This window comes from Cydia fagiglandana, chromosome 17 (genome assembly GCF_963556715.1).
Source record: "Cydia fagiglandana chromosome 17, ilCydFagi1.1, whole genome shotgun sequence".
Lineage (NCBI taxonomy): Eukaryota > Metazoa > Arthropoda > Insecta > Lepidoptera > Tortricidae > Cydia > Cydia fagiglandana.
Genome location: NC_085948.1, coordinates 5,796,187 through 5,813,218, shown reverse-complemented (window position 1 = coordinate 5,813,218; position 17,032 = coordinate 5,796,187). Strand labels below are relative to the sequence as shown.

Here is a 17,032-nt window from a genome sequence, read left to right as displayed (position 1 = left end):
GTCATAATGAATATATTAGGACTTGGTATTATTTTAATAAAGAAGAATTAGCACTTGGCATGCCAATGTAGCGTGGTCGCACCCGTAAATAATTCTTAATTACTTGATAAATTTACTGTAACATGTCGTAATAGATAAGACGGCTAGTGATAAAAAGAATCAAGCAAACATCGATAATATTATTGCCGTAGCTCAGTGCAGATGGCGCTGCGAGTGTATTGATTCCTGACAGGATGAGCTGCGTATGTTAAAATTCCAGATTTACCTCTACCTTGCAAAGTATTGTAAGTATAATATGAAGTTAACAACTCAAGACTCAAGGCAGAGAAGGAAATAGTCAATTGGAAACAATTTAAAAAAGAATCCTTTGTAATGAATAATGCAGTTTTATTTTAACCTTTTTACAGCCAGACGGCGAAGGAATATGCCCTGCCCCGGACACCGAGCGATCGCGATTTTTTTTAAGCGAAATTTAACTTTACGGAGCCCAGCGTAAGTCCTCATTGCATTGGCGAAGCTTCGGTATCACTCAAGGGCGTCCAGTACTTTAGGTAGACTTCCTTGTCTAAGTCTGAATACTCTTACCAATATTTGCCATGCTAAATTGTGTATTGAGGCCACAAGCTTAAAAGGTCAGTCGCCCGACCGCCCCGACCGGTCAGCGGTGGTGACTGTCTGTCTGCCACGCGCTCTGAAAAATATGCTCTGGATTTTTTCACTTGAACACTAACACTAGTTTAAAAGGCGGCCTCGGATGTCAATGAGTTGAATGTAGAATTGTAGATACTTTTTCTTAATTTGTAAAATTGTTGGTGTCTATTTTTAGTACTTAAACCTTGGATTGAAAAATGAGATGGCGAAACGACCTGGACTCATTTTGTGGCGACTGGCGGGAGCATGCACAAAGCCGTGACGAGTGGCGAAAGACAGGGGAGGCCTTTGCCCAGCAGTGGGACACAATATAGGCTATACAAAAAAACCTTGGATTACTAACACTTACTGCCTGATGCAGGTAAACATTGCGCTGATGGATGAATGTTTGTTTTTGTAATAGTTTCAAGGTAATATTTACTTTCTAGAAAATTATGTCACTCCCTATAAGTGTGAATTACCTATAGGGGTCATATTAACTCATATTATACAAAGAGTAAAATAAATGTGTCTTCCGTAATAGGCAGTCAAAAGTTATGGATATTGGAGCCTAATTTCTATTTGTGACTTACTCTCAGTAGTAGTAGTAAGTCTCGAGTAGTCCCAACAGAACGTTCCCGGTACTTATAGTTTTTGGGAGTATCAAAATTGCATCACCAGTGTTTTATACTTTTGACTACAGACAGTGGCGGAAATTGTGACTAAAAATTCGCTGAAGTTAACAAGAAATAACTCAAAATGTAGTCAATAGGATGAGTGCTGAGAAAGGGGCGGCTACAGGGCCTGTGGGGCCTAGAGCGGCAAAGATTGCAAATCCGCCACTGACTACAGAAATGGTAAATTAAGGTTAATATTAACTTAATTAACGCTAATTATTCATTAGGGTTGAAACTGTTTATACGAATTCCGTTAACACCACTCCGCTGCACCGAAATGTCTGCTTTTGTTATGACACTGATATAAGTTGCAATGCTATAATTGGTGTATAATATAATAAAATTAATAAATATATTTTAGTATGACATTGAGTATATAGGTACACGGTGTTTAATAGTATTGCCTATAAACTTCAGTAAAACCTGACAAAAACTCAGCCATCTACAAAAGTAGATCTTGCTAATTGGCACTGGCTGGCGATTTGTGGCAATATAATTAGATAAACCATATGGTCTGTAACGGTTTTAGTAAAGCCATATTATGTCTAATAGGCCTATTGTATGTTAAATCTAGTTGAACTACTATAGCGTCAATTCCAATATTCCCAATCATTTTAGTCCAAGTCATGCAATAACATAAAATGGATGATTAATACCACAGGTGTACACATTAGTAATTAACTACATATGTTGTTATTAATCTTAAACGCTGATAATTTATTTTATAATTTCCGCTACTTAACTACTACTACTTGTTATGGGTAATGGGTAATAACATACAGGCTTATTCACTGTTTGTAGAAAATTGCTTCAGTATTTCTTTAAGTATCTATATACAAAAACGATAAAATTATGCCTCCCTCCCTTTTCGTAAACTATAAAGCTATAGATATGTATGGAAGCATGTAGCAGGATAAGTAGGTTAAAGATCCGAATCAGGCTGTTGTATGTAACATGTCCAAGCTAAAATATCCCCATGCACCAACGAGCAACATAGCCAGACGTCATCAATCATTTTGAAGGGTTATCATTGAACATCGTGATAGAAAACGGGATTGAAATTTTGAAAGCGGTTGACCAATGTCAGTTCTGGCCTGTTATTCTCATTGCCATCACCGTATAGGACATACTCATAAGGTCTACCAATTAACTGAGCGAGTGTGGTTGTGTTAATATAAAGTTTATATCGTATCACATGATATTCTGTTGCGAAAATTATATGGCATGGGGATCAGAGGTAACGCATATAGATGGTTTCAAACATATCTACAAAACCGGCAGCAGTGTGTACAAATCAACTGGTACTAAGTATACAAACTCGGGAGAGACAAAAACCGTAACCTCAAAAATGCGACATATAACATGTTCAATCCCCCAGGGAAGTGTAACTGGTTGTCTCCTATTCCTCGCTTATATAAACGACTTGCCCAAAATACTAAACATAAACACTAAATGCGTGATGTTTGCTGACGACGTGTCCATACTCATAAGTAGTGATAGTAGCACAGAATGTAACGAGCGCTTGTCAGAAGTATCAAAAACAGTTTGCGAATGGCTAGTAAACCATAATTTAGAAATAAATATAAGCAAAACTAAAATAATACAATTTAAACCCACACAAAAAGCCGCATTAGAAATGACATTACAGATAAATAATACAATTATTGAAGAAGTAGCTGAATTTAAATTATTAGGAATAACAATTGATTCAAGTATAAATTGGAAATATCATATTCAATCCATCAAGAGTAAATTGAGTAGCTTTATATATGCACTAAGTGTTCTCAAGGCCAATACAAATCAGAAAACCGCGTTATCAGCCTATTTTGCCTTCGCCCATGCATGGCTCCAATATGGTGTAATATTATGGGGAGCCAGCACTGATGTACACCAGTTACTCATATTACAAAAGAAATGCATCCGCATTCTATCAAATACTCGGGTACCAGATAGCTGTGTTCCACATTTCATTAAACTTGAAATCCTTACGTTACCCTCTATTTATATTCTAGAAGCAGCTCTATTTGTTAGGAAGAACATGAATTTATTTAAACAAAAAGTAATAAAATCACAGAGACGAAATAAATTAAACCAGCTAGAATTACCAATTTCAACATTAGCAATGTTCAGAAATGGTCCGTATTACCGATGTATACTAATAGCGAATAAAATACCAGACGTAATAAAAAACGAAACCAAAGATGAATTGTTCAAACGAAAACTTAAAGATCTGTTAATTAAAAGGTGCTATTACTCTGTTGAGGAATTTTTAAATGATACAACCTTATCGAACTAAAAATATTGGTACATATAAATGTAAATGTTATAATAAAATGTATCATCCTCAAATAAAATGTATCATTTTCTTTTACACTCAATTGATAAGCAATGAATAAATATTTTTAATTTATTATTAATTATACAACATAAATGTTTTTAATTAATTTATTTTATTGTCGATGTTAAATTTAACCACTTGTAAACTAGTCAAACCGAAAACTATTTTTAATAAATTTTAATTTTCTTAATAATTTTCCACTACAAAATCGTGTCATGTTGCATGCCATATAAAAATTAGGTTAAATTTACTGTAGTATTAAGTTTTAGTTAAGTACTTACATTGCTATGTACCCTAACAGGGTTCATGTGAACACTAGCTGTAAAATGCTCTTTGTAAGACCTTATGTAACACATGATTATAAATGCAATAAATGAATTATGAATTATGAATTATGAATTATATGAAAGATTTTTTAAGTATTTATCAACCAAATCTCCATGTAGCCCATAAGCCCAGTTCGAATCAGGACCCCATTTTATAATGCTACAAACTTTACAAGATTGAAAGGGCCCATTGATTACCAGTCCGCCGGACGCTATCGGCCTGTCAGTTAAACTCAAAAGGTGACAGTTCCGAACAACTGACAGGCTAATTTCTTCCGGCGAACTGGTAATCTGGACACTCGATTGAGCGGTGTTCTTGTCTTCTTCATAAAATTCACCCGGCCGTCATGAATATGCTCTTCCATCAAGTAAAAATGTACGTAATCCTCTTTTTAGGATAATCCAATTTAGAAAAGTTACCAAGAATCTTTGGGGTCTCTCTTATACTGGTTGTCCCGAGACGATGCACAGAAAGCTATGGCAATAACAACCAAGCATTGAAAATGATCGATAAGTGTATGTTCAATTGTTCAAGTGTCAGCCTATCCGTTATTCAGAGAACATTTTGCTGACATGCGAGCTTGTCCTTGGTTTATCCGAGACTTGTATCGCTCCAGGGCCCTATTTCACCAACGTCACAAATGTCGCATTTGTCGACATCACTGTTACTGACGTCACAGGCCTCCATAGGCTACGGTAACCGCTTACCATCAGACGGGCGGTGTGGTTGTTTGCCACCAACATGTCAATTAAAAAAAAACTCCACTATATCGCCAGTAAATAAGTACTTATTTTGCGAAGCTAATGACAATTGTCACAAGAAATACGACAATTGTCACGAAATTCCGACACAGAACTCATTTGCTGTCAAGAATTACCGAAAGTTCTTTGAAATCTTGTGACAATTGTCATCATTATCATCATAAACATCAAAAGAGAAATAGCTGTTTGTTGCCGATATAATAAAGTTTTTTTTAAATAATATAATTATGGTGACAAACAGGAATACGGCCCGCCCGATGGTAAGCAATAACAGTAGCCTATGGATGCCTGTGACGTCAGCAACAATGTGACTTGTCGAATTGTCGCACCTGTCACGTTGGTGAAATAGGGCCTGTTACCTACCATCAGGCGCATAGAATCGTGAAGTTTAGGATCATGAATCATGATTAATAACGACATTGCATTGCATACTATATATAATAATATATATATATAATATAATATTATAAAGGCGAAAGTGTGTTTGTCTGTCTGTTACCTCTTCACGCTTAAGCCGATGAACCGATTTAGTTGAAATTTGGTATAGAGACAGTTTTGAGTCCCGGGGAAAGACATAGGATAGTTTTTATGACGGAAATATACCTGAAGAGAGTGCAAAGGGAGGTGGAATTAAAAGAGTTAATTTAATGAATTGCCTAATAATTGCTATTAGCATTATCCAGGCGCTATACCTAGTTTGACTGCTGTCACTGATTCCATGCAGACGAAGTCGCGGGCAAAAGCTAGTAAGTTGATATTTTCGTTCACGTCTACTACCTACGTCATCTTCTCCTCATCCAACGTAGCTATTACGTTCCGTGCTTAGCTCTAGCTAGCCGATAAGCCGACTCTCTTACTAGAAATAAAAAATCTAGAGTGAACTTATTGCTTTGACTCTTCTTCCCTTCTTAATCCCCTCTGCTTCCGTAGCTGTGATTAAATATTACTGCTAACCTGTACCTATTACAATACTAATGGCATCCGGTGGCATTTGTCCTGTATCATCACAGCGACAAACGGGTCATAAAATACAGCTTATTGAGAAACAATTACAGAATATAATGACTACCAGTGATGTTAAATCACGATTTAACGCCAAACCGGTCCCTCAATGACGGCAACGTCAATCAATGGCGAGTCAATATTTAACGACGACAAGCTTGTAGTACAAACTCTATCAATTGCTTCGACATTGCTAACATCCTGTGAAAAACATCGCGCGTTATTATATACACCTTAGGTAAGTACTTGAGAAGTTGAGAAACGACTTGAGATGTACGTACTTAGATAAATGTAATGGACGCTTATGATTCCCTTTTCTCCATCATTAACTGTAGAAGCCCTTAAAATCCATCTGGGAACAATGTTCAATATACTGTTTCCTTCTGTCTTTTTCTTCCTCGCGTTATCCCGGCATTTATGCCAATTATGCCACGGCTCATGGGAGCCTGGGGTCCGCTTGCTTGACAACTAATCCCAAGATCTTCTGACCTTCCAACTCAGAGGGTAAACTAGGCCTTATTTGGATTAGTCCCAGCCATCTGTTTCCTTCAGTATTCCAGCGAATTTCGTTGATGTCTTTCCCAGGACCAACAGAAAGACAGTTAGGTACTCTGCTGTGCTCTTAAACTATGGCAATAACTTTTAATTTAGTATCTAAAGTATTATTTGATCGTGGAATAACCACCGGAAAAAATAGAAACGATGATTTACAACTTACAAGCGCAGATTTGAAACGATTAGATTTAAATGTTTCCTACTGTTATAACATAATAAAGTTTAGATTTTCCTTTTTCACCATTAAGGTTCCATATATTCAATTTTCCGCAAAAATTCAACTACAATGATCGATTAAAATCAACTCACTTCACGGTCCTTACTCCTTACCACCCCATGCGTTGACATACGAGCTCGGAAGCATGAAAATAATTATAGTGAGCCTAGTGAGAGGCTGCGCCCGCGACCGTGGCTTACTTCGTACTTCACTCACCCGACCCGCGACCCCACGCATTGTCATACAAAACACGCGCGCGTGCGCCGGTATCGACCGAGCTACGACCAAAAAGAAAATCGAGAAAATATCGATCGACTGAAATGCTAGCGTTGTGACCTGTGAAGTGATTTGACAACTAGTAAGTGTTACAAAGATATTTTTAATGGAATGTTAAGATTTTTTTAATTGTATTTTAACTGTGTATCAATTGATTATGTCAACAATAGTCAACATTATAGATTTCACTAACTTTGATACTTATACAAAATACACATACTTAAATATGTGCATTTTACACACGGCATAGTTACTAGGTATACTTATCCTGAATGTATAATGTATAAGATGACACCACAGGCACAAGACAAGGATTTAATATTACTAAAGGTTGGGTAAATTGGATCAAATACTTCACTTCTGGGAACAAAACATTAAAAGTTAACGACCCGGGTCGGGTAGATATTATTTTTTTATCGAATCTCAGCTACTTACTGGAAAAATACATTCCACCTGTAAGGTTTTGGGTCTAATATGTGCAGCGTAAACATTTAGCTTTCGATTCTCTTAACTTTTCGATGTCTACAGAAAAGACGCAAACGATTTCAGTTAATAAGTTAGACCCTATATTAGACTGCTATTGAATTGATTTCTAAAGAATATTTTTAGGGTTCCGTATCCAAAGGGTAAAACGGGACCCTATTACTAAGACTCCGCTGTCCGTCCGTCCGTATGTCACCAGGCTGTATCTCACGAACCGTAAACAGTTGAAATTTTCACAGATGATGTATTTCTGTTGCCGCTATAACAACAAATACTAAAAAGTACGGAACCCTCGGTGGGCAAGTCCGACTCGCACTTGTCCGGTTTTTATACTTACAATACATTTGGCTACTACATTTACCCACTAAACTGAACAATTGCATAGACTACATAAACATAACTACTCGTAAACAAATCTATTCACAGCCTATGTCTACTACTATAAGGAAAATGTTTGCAAAAATTCGTACCATTTAGTCGCCTTCAAAAATATCTATAAGTAACAAAACAACATACAGGGTCATTTTTGGACCGTTAGCCTTATTGTAAGGTAGCTGTAATGTCATATAAGGAAATCAAGGAGGTGGCCCTGGATAGAGTCAAATGGAGAGAGCTACACCGACAAGAGTCTAACTCTTAAATTTACGACGACGACGACGAGCCATATTGTGCGAGGTGATTAGGTAGGCCATACTGAACAACTTTTTCTATGGGACCAACACCGAAATCACAGAATTTTTTTTGGCCATTTCATACATTTCATTTTGGTCGAGTGGATGTCGACGTTTTCTACGGGAAGGCCTAATTTTTTTTTGGGATTTCGGGGTTGGCCCATAGAAAAAGTTGTTCAGTATGACCTACCTAATCACCTCGCACAATATGGCTAACGGTCCAAAAATGACCCTGTATTTTGGGTGGAACAGAACGATGGACTCTTCTGTACTTTGATTCAAATGGGGAACTGTTTAGGCTACGTACTTTATTTTACACTTATTAATCGTGTTAATATTTCTAACCTTTTTTGAGATACAATTTGTTAAACATTAGTGCAAAGATGCAGTGTGTTTCAACCCTAGCAAGAAGATCCTATATGACATGACATGACATGTGTCAATTTAAAATGTAAATAACTGTGTAGGGTTGTCACTGATATAAAAATATTTACTTTTAATGATTTTGTTTTACTTTTTAATCCAGCTTTACGATTATAATAACTCGATTGTAGATCACTTAGATAACACTATCCTTTCAGCTCAGTGCCTAGAAATGTTCCACCCTGTATAACATGACTTCATCAAGTAAAGCACAGGTGTTATGGTATTAATAATAAATTACGTTTAAGGGGCTATAAAGGTGTTAATGTGGCAGGTGAGATAAATACGAGTATAATTAAAGTAGGTATCTATACTATACTAGGTATACTGTATTTACTTAGGCCCACTTGCACCATTCCATTAACCCGGGGTTAATCGGTTAAACCTGGAGTTACCATGGTTACCAGTACAATTTGACATTGAGTTAACGGTTTAACCGCTTAACTCCGCGTTAGTGGGATGATGCAAGTGGGCCTTAGTCACATTTAATGTATCTAGAAACACCGCAATGTACCAAGTAAGTTTCTTTTTATTTATAATATCTGGGAGACTTTGCTCGGAAATCATATAAAAACTCAAAAACGCGCATTTTCCCAGAGATAAGACCTAGCTAGATAGATTTTTCGTCCCCGAAAACTCCCATATAGCAAATTTATCGAAATCGTTAGAGCCGTTTCCGAGATCCCCGAAACATATACCTACATATATAAATAAATATACAAGAATTACTCGTTTAATATAAGACTTATGATAACAAGTTTAACAAGCTAGCCCGCAATTGCTAAACACGCAATTGACGCAATACCTAATTAGTTATAAAAATCTTATAGGAATGGAGTCAAGTCTGAAACTTTAGCTCAACTCACTTATCTCTTTGGTCTCTGGGTCAATTGGCAGTCTCAGCCTGATAGGTGTAGTACTAAAGAATCTAGGATCGTATAACACGTTCATCCACCAAAACTATAACTAGAATTTAAAGCTATACTTTAACACCATGTACGACAAATTATTACCAAATTACTACCTATTACTGAACTCGATAGCCAATTATTGAAATAATACCCAAGTGAGCAATTTGCCTCACACGTATTCATATAGGCAATTAACTTACGTGAATATTCACAAACATTTTGTCTCGACTGTTATCTCGTCCACATAACATTCACTCCGAGATCCATAACATCTCAGGGAAATCAGAGATTAGGGTATACTGGTTTATTTGTGACGAAGCGTTCGGTAATCCTTGTTGACAGCCCTAGGAGATTGCCTTGGCAAGCAGGATCCCGATATATTTTTATACCTTTACCGACCTTTTGCCAATTGACAACAATCTCATCTTATTGCTTAGATATAAGGTTGATATTCTGATAGCGTTTGAAAAGAGGTCAGGTTAGGTCGTGGGCTATTATGTGAGATTACGAATTGAGTATAATTCAAGCAATTTTGCATAGTAAGCACCTAAGTAAACTTAGCATATATTATATGTGCTATTACATATACACGTACCAAAGGTGTTCAAATATGTACGAGTATAATACCACCTACCACCTACCAGACATTAGCTACCTACATTGGCTAGCAGTATACAACTGTACTGTAATATACTACAAAGTTGACAAATATTAGACTTTAGGTGCGGTTGAAAACCTTAATACCTATAAGTATTTCTTTTCGTGACATTATTATTGTCTCCGTGCTTTTTATTTAAGTACAGTCAGCCAAGAAAGTGGTTTACCACTTTTCGACTCTATCATCTGATCGATAGAGTCGAAAAGTGGTAAACCACTTTCTTGGCTGACTGTACAAACAAAACCTTTCACTATCCCATTTACGATATACGTTAATTTTGAAGTTAAGTTTAGAAGAGGAAACTTGCTAGTTGGCTACGACTTTAGCTTCGACATTAATTCACTATCGTGCCTAATAAGCTCTTACCATTCTTACTTTAATTTCACAATCGAAGTCGAACCAATAATACAAAGGTACTTACATTTTTACAGAATGATGAATGAACAAGACCTTATGGTGGCGCGCGCGCTGGTGTCTGTGTCACGTGACAATTCGCCAGGGGGCTCCCCGACGCCCCTCCGCAAAACACCGCTCACAAATATGGCTGACAGGCTGAAAACATTCAGGTAAACTTACTTAATTTATGCCAAACACTTGATGAGTGGTATGGGAAGTAATGAGGGAAGTAAGCGGACAGTATGGCGGCCGACGACGAGTGGCGCGGCCACCTAGCCTCCTCCTCTAGCTGCTTCTGCCTCCTTCTCTGCTTACGCCTCTGCCCCTCTGCCTACTTCCCTCGCTACTTATACTTACCCACAGACAAAACATCCTCCAGACTTAGCATAGTCGCGCTACCCCCTCTGCGACGCATACGGTAATTTTACTCCATGTTCGAGTCGAAAGTGTCTTTGTGTGACGTCCGTGAACTCGTTCGTCGTTTGAACGGACCAATCACGGCACGGGACTTCGCTCACCTACTCGTCCCGCGCACCCCCGCATTTTTGGCATCATCGGTTGCATGAAATAATTGCTGTAAACTCCGTCTAGAGGATTCCTAGTCTATGTACTTACCATCCACTCGTCAACTACCTATGTGGCCAATGTAGAGCTAAGTTGGTTGATCCAGAGCGGCTACCGCGAAAACCGAAATTCGCAAATTGCGGGGATCTTTCTCTTTTACTCCAACGAAGGCATAATTAGAGTGACAGAGAAAAATCCCCGCAATTTGCGAACTTCGATTTTCGCGGTTATAGCCCAGGTCGAATTAAGAGGCATCAAAAGAGTAGCGGCAGCGGCAGACGGCAGCGGCAGCGTATCGTATGAGGCACTCTTTGACCATATTCTATACAAGACTTACATGATGCTTCTGGGCCAGAAGTTCTGGCATCTTAGTTTGTAACAGAGTATTGTCGAAATACATGTAGGTGAGATCTCTCATTAGTCAAACAATCGTCCATATCGAAACCTCTTGTTTACTCCGATCCGTTATTTCGGGTTTAAAAATATCATAAACAATCGTAAAGTTATTTTATCTACTCGTCGACTATAATTCTTGAATTAAGATTTCATATACCAAACTTCAATTGGGTATTTTTAATGTGTGGGCTCCCAACTCAACTATAATATTCATTACGATACAGTTTAGTCAACTATAATGAAATTGACCAATCACAGCTCTCCGCGATCAACAGGACGAAACAAAAGTATAGCTCAAATTAATTATTTATTTTAGGTTGTATAGTAGAAACAATTGGTTCATAAGTCAGAAACGAGCATGTGACACCCTTAAAATAGCAACATCCATAGACTACGAAAACCACTTAGTGTTGCTTGTTAGTCTCCATAGGCTACGGTGGCCAAAATCGAGAAAACAACTGTCTAAAAATTGAATTTAGCGCGGAGCAAGTACCAGGGCCTCATGAGTTACGAGAAGGTGTCGTTGACCAAAGCGCCGTGCGCAGCGCCGGGGGCGCGTACCAGTATGAAGGTATCGCGGCTGCTTGCGTATCTTAGCTTTGAATACTTTTGGTTTGATTTGTTTGTATGATTCTACTAGTTTAAAGTATTATTTTTTTGGCTCGTAGATAAAGTATTGTATACAATAGTGATATAATCAAGCTTTTCAATCTCGTACCTAACTTAGGCAACTCAGCAAGCTTCGTTGCCTAAACACGGTACTCGACTGAAAAGCTCTCTATTATATCACGATTGTATAAAATACTATTATTTGACATTTGAATTGCCAGTTTATAAAACATAAAGGCCTGTCCAGACGGGAACAATGTTTCGCCAAAATGATTAAATTGTCCGATCAATTCAGGTGGTGCGGAAGCAAACGCCAATTTGGCCACTTTCACCAGTTATAAAATGGTGATATTTGAGCGCTCTAAATTAAAGAAATGCCCCCAAACGCGTATACTTGCGTCTCTACTCTATTAATCAGATTGGCGAAAAATTCTCCCCGTTTGGACACGCCTTTCGTTTCGGATTCCTGAAAATTAGGTATGGCAGCACTGCATAACTGTCAAAAGCGTCAGTAACGACAGGGAGCGACGTCTACTTTATTTTCATGGACTATAACCTAAAATAAGGGCGAAAAATCCCCAATTTTATATTATAAATAATAGCGATTAATGTTTATTGTGATTATTGTCTAAAGTCGAACGATGTTTTAAAATAATGGCTGAAAAAAGTGTGAAAATTGACGACAAAACGTCAATCAAGAGTGTTTTAAAGGCGGATAATAAAATCAAACAAAAACGCCCAGCCACAAGCAAAGAAGCCGATGAAGATGAGGAAAGGTAGGTCAATACATATTAACTAACATACCCAGCAGACATACATACAAAAAGAATGGCACAGAATCTAAATGATCATATTTTCACTCTCTTTGTTTTGTTGAGCTGAGGTCTAGTTTGCCTGGGTCCAAGCAGCTGATTTATAATAACAAACATAAACATTATGCTAAATTGACGTGACAAACGTCAGTATCTTGCCAATATCAAAAGCTATATTTATTTAAATAGGTAGGTAGTTAAATTACCTATTGTATTAAAGAATTTTATCATACATTTTATTAAGGTGTATTAGGGTAATTTTCCGAATACTTCCGAATGTCGGGTAAATCAGAAAATCACCCTTAATTCCAACTAATTACAGTCCATCTAGGAATGACCCGATAATTTTAAGTATTAGGGTTTACCCGAATATACCTAAATAAGCATTTATAATATTGAAATCTCTGATGACAGTGTGATAAACTTAAATTTCTCTGCCATCTGCTTATTGATTTCTGAGCATAATAGTTGCATGTGTAACTGTTTTTTGTTAGCATTTACTCACGAGGAATCATTACATTACTTGTTGAAACTGTTAATATAATTAGGCATGGTAAAATCGTTTCATGTTGAATACTTTAATACAGTGTTTTTCAAACTTTTCATGATGCAACCCCCTTAGTACAAACAAAATGTTTTGCTTATGTATTGTTTTAAGGCTGGCAGAGAACCTCAGTTTGAGAACCACAGCTTTAATATAAAAACTACACATACTTCTTTAGGCAGCAATTCATTGTAAGATAGATTTAGCTGCATGTAGTCTAAACAGATGGTTTTCATACTACAGCCAGCGGGCCAGGTTTGAATTGGAAGCCCTTCCGGTCTAGCGCATGCATAAAAAGAGGAAGAGCTATTAAAACATTTCTTTAGACTGTTATACTTGATTGTGCTATAAGATATGCTTCAATTGTGTCTTGCCAGTTTTTGTAGAAATGTTGTGGTATAAACAAACATCTTTTGCCTGAGTAATTCACAGTTTCAAGGGATAGCAGATCAGTAACTGATACATTCAAACATTCTGGAAGTGATCCTTTAAAATAAAATGCCAAATCTAATGCTGTTTATTTTAAAATAATTTTGTACTTTAACTTAAATGTTGTATTGTAACTGTAGCATTGGGGCTTAAATTATTCAGAATTTCAATATAACGGTACATATGTACTTAATAACGGTATATTCTTAATTGTACAAAATTTTAATACCAAATGGATAAAATAATTTACTCATTGACTAAGTATGTATTTACGTACAAAAATGCGGCTAGCATCATGAGTTACCAGTTAGCATGATGCAAACGCCTGTCCATTTACATTAGCAATGCTACATCAATGTTGCAGTTATTAATCAGTGTGTAGGCGTATGTAACACACGCCAATTAAATACCTAATTGGGATACAATTTTTCTTTCTTATTGTATCTTAATAGTTAGTGAAAGATAAATTATGGTGGTTATATATTTTTGTAAGTTATCTATATTTATATAATAAAACAATCATAAGTAATACATAGGCAAAGGGTTAGGTAAGACATATGTAGGTAGGGTAGAAAAGGGGTTTCAGTCGATGTGTGGAAGGGCGGCACCGTCGTCGAACCCAAGCCACCTGGCGGTGGACTTAAACCGGTGGTGTGTGCCTCGGATGCACATGCTGGTATCTATATTTTTATGTATGACTGTATGTGTTCTGAACAATAAATAAATAAAAAAAGATACTTAACTGTTGCGCAAAATTGCAATGCATTTTTTTTACCTGGAATTTAGAATTAGGTCGACAGAGTCACTTGAATCACTTATTCCCACCGCCTCGTAAATACAACTCTTGTAAAAAAGTAGGTCAAACACGTTCGAGCTAACTCTCCGACATGTTCGACGTCACGCCGCTTCAGTCTTATCCTTTTTTTTAGGGTTCCGTACCCAAAGGGTAAAAAGGGACCCTATTACTAAGACTCCGCTGTCCGTCCGTTCGTCCGTCCGTCCGTCTGTCACCAGGCTGTATCTCACGAACCGTAAACAGTTGAAATTTTCACAGATGATGTATTTCTGTTGCCGCTATAACAACAAATACTAAAAAGTACGGAACCCTCGGTGGGCAAGTCCGACTCGCACTTGTCCGGTTTTTATACTTACAATACATTTGGCTACTACATTAGGGTTGCCATAAGTGTGGGGGCTCAGACCGGGACATTTAACGAAAACCGGCCAAGTGCGAGTCGGACTCGCCTTACAAGGGTTCCATACATTACACAATTTTCAACAATGTATATTTTGATGTGAAACGTGAGTGAAATGTTTAAAAAAGACCCGTAAGGGACGATCAAAAACTAAGTAATAAGTCCGACGCACGCTTGACTGCATACTTCTAATAGGTTTTTCTGTCATCTATAGGTAAGGAACTATTTAGTTTTTTTTTTTTAATTTTAGTAGTTTCGGAGATAAAGAGGGGAAGTGGTAATTTTTTGTCTATTTACTTAAATTACTTCTAAACTATTAATCTTAAAATTATTAATAAAATATATTTGAGATTCCCACAGCTCTATCACTTGATATATAACACCATATAGTTTGCAAAACTTTGTTTATTAAGTGTCTCATTTACCCCCTAATCAGTGCCCCCTATGTTTAAAATTCATTTTATTTACGTTACATGTCCGTCTTCGGGTAATAGATTGACATAATATATATGTACCAAATTTCAACTTGACTGTCACAAATAATGTAGGTACCTAAATGAAAACGCGAGCGAAGCGAGCGCGAAATTTTTTCGAGATAATAGTAGGTAGATTTTTAGGATTTCGTACTTCAAAAGGAAAAAAACGGAGCCCAAATAGGATCACTTTGTTGACCGTCCGGCCGTCTGTCTGTCAGGTCTGTCTCAATGCCCCCTACTAAATAACTATGATTTATAAACCGGGACAATTTGCTTATGGGCCGGGACACCAGGACATCATGCTTCAAACCAGGACATGTCCCGGCGTACCGGGACGTATGGCAACCCTATACTACATTTACCCACTAAACTGAACAATTGCATAGACTATACTTCGTTTTTTTTAACATTAGAAATTAGGTAAACAATCTTGATGTGTTTTTTAATTAAAAACCGCCGAAACTTGACACCCTTCGGCCAAAACTCCTCCTTGGTGAAGGTCGCTAGATGGTCAGTAATATTGCGGTTTTCTGTGAGGTACATACCTAACGTGAGTCTTTTGCCGCGTTTGGCGTAATGTTACGGATACGGAACCCTTCGTGCGCGAGTCCGACTCGCACTTAGCCGGTTTTTAGGGTTCCGTACCCAAAGGGTAAAACGGGACCCTATTACTAAGACTTCGCTGTCCGTCCGTCCGTCCGTCCGTCCGTCTGTCACCAGGCTGTATCTCACGAACCGTGATAGCAAGACAATTGAAATTTTTTACAGATGATGTATTTCTGTTGCCGCTATAACAACAAATACTAAAAACAGAATAAAATAAAGATTTAAGTGGGGCTCCCATACAACAAACGTGACTTTTGACCGAAGTTAAGCAACGTCGGGCGGGGTCAGTACTTGGATGGGTGACCGTTTTTTTTAAATTCTTTTTTGCATTATGGTACCGAACCCTTCGTGCGCGAGTCCGACTCGCATATGGGCATATGCGAGTCGGACTTTTAAGGTTTTTTTAAGGATTTACAAGATCATTGAACTTTCCGTCTCGCCCACTCTATGAACTCAATATCGCATTCCGCCTACTAAAGCGCTCGTTCGCGTAATTGATTGTCGCCTAGCTTCCCGGATAGCTTCCAAGCCACTTCACTACATTGTTGATGTAGCTCCTCGCTTCGCTCTCCTAACCTAGATCGCCTGACATCATTTTATCATGTAAAAATGTAAAGCAGTTGAGCGGTACAGGCGTGCGGTTTTCAAACCGCAGGACCAGGACGTAGCCTCAAACCTCATCACTTATATTCGAGTAGCTATTTGATATTTACGAGTTGTTTTAATTTATAAATCATCGGAAGGGAATGTGCAAATAAATTCAAGTTGAGTATGATATCTCTAATACGTATACATGTATTTTCTTTACGAAATATGCTAGCAGGGGAACTATAGCTCAAACCCTCTTTTATGTAAAATCAAAGGAAGCACATGTCCAGCTGTGCGAAGAAGCTAGGTGTATAGTTTAGTAAATAGTACAGTCAGCAGCAGAAGTTGTTAAGCGGCCCAGGTGTTCAAAATGATCTTGACGCGACTTTACTGTTAAGAGAATAAGAGCGTGTCAAGGCAATTTTGAACACCTCGCCCGCTTAGCAACTTCTGCTGCTGACTGTATATACTATATATGTATAGCTAC

General features: G+C 37.6%; 2 protein-coding genes across 2 annotated transcripts in view; one reads left to right on the top strand and one right to left on the bottom strand.

Moving 5' to 3' along the window:
• The window catches only part of LOC134672966 (mitochondrial carrier protein Rim2), a 317,464-nt gene that overhangs the window by 173,694 nt on the left and 126,738 nt on the right, over window positions 1-17,032 (bottom strand). The gene's annotated exons all lie outside the window — the stretch shown is intronic.
• The window catches only part of LOC134672999 (NAD kinase-like), a 59,732-nt gene continuing 53,048 nt past the window's right edge, over window positions 10,349-17,032 (top strand). Inside the window, exon 1 of the mRNA XM_063530959.1 lies at window positions 10,349-10,495. Coding sequence (XP_063387029.1) covers window positions 10,362-10,495 — 134 coding nt within the window. The 5' untranslated portion in view covers window positions 10,349-10,361. The remainder of the gene's footprint in view (window positions 10,496-17,032) is intronic.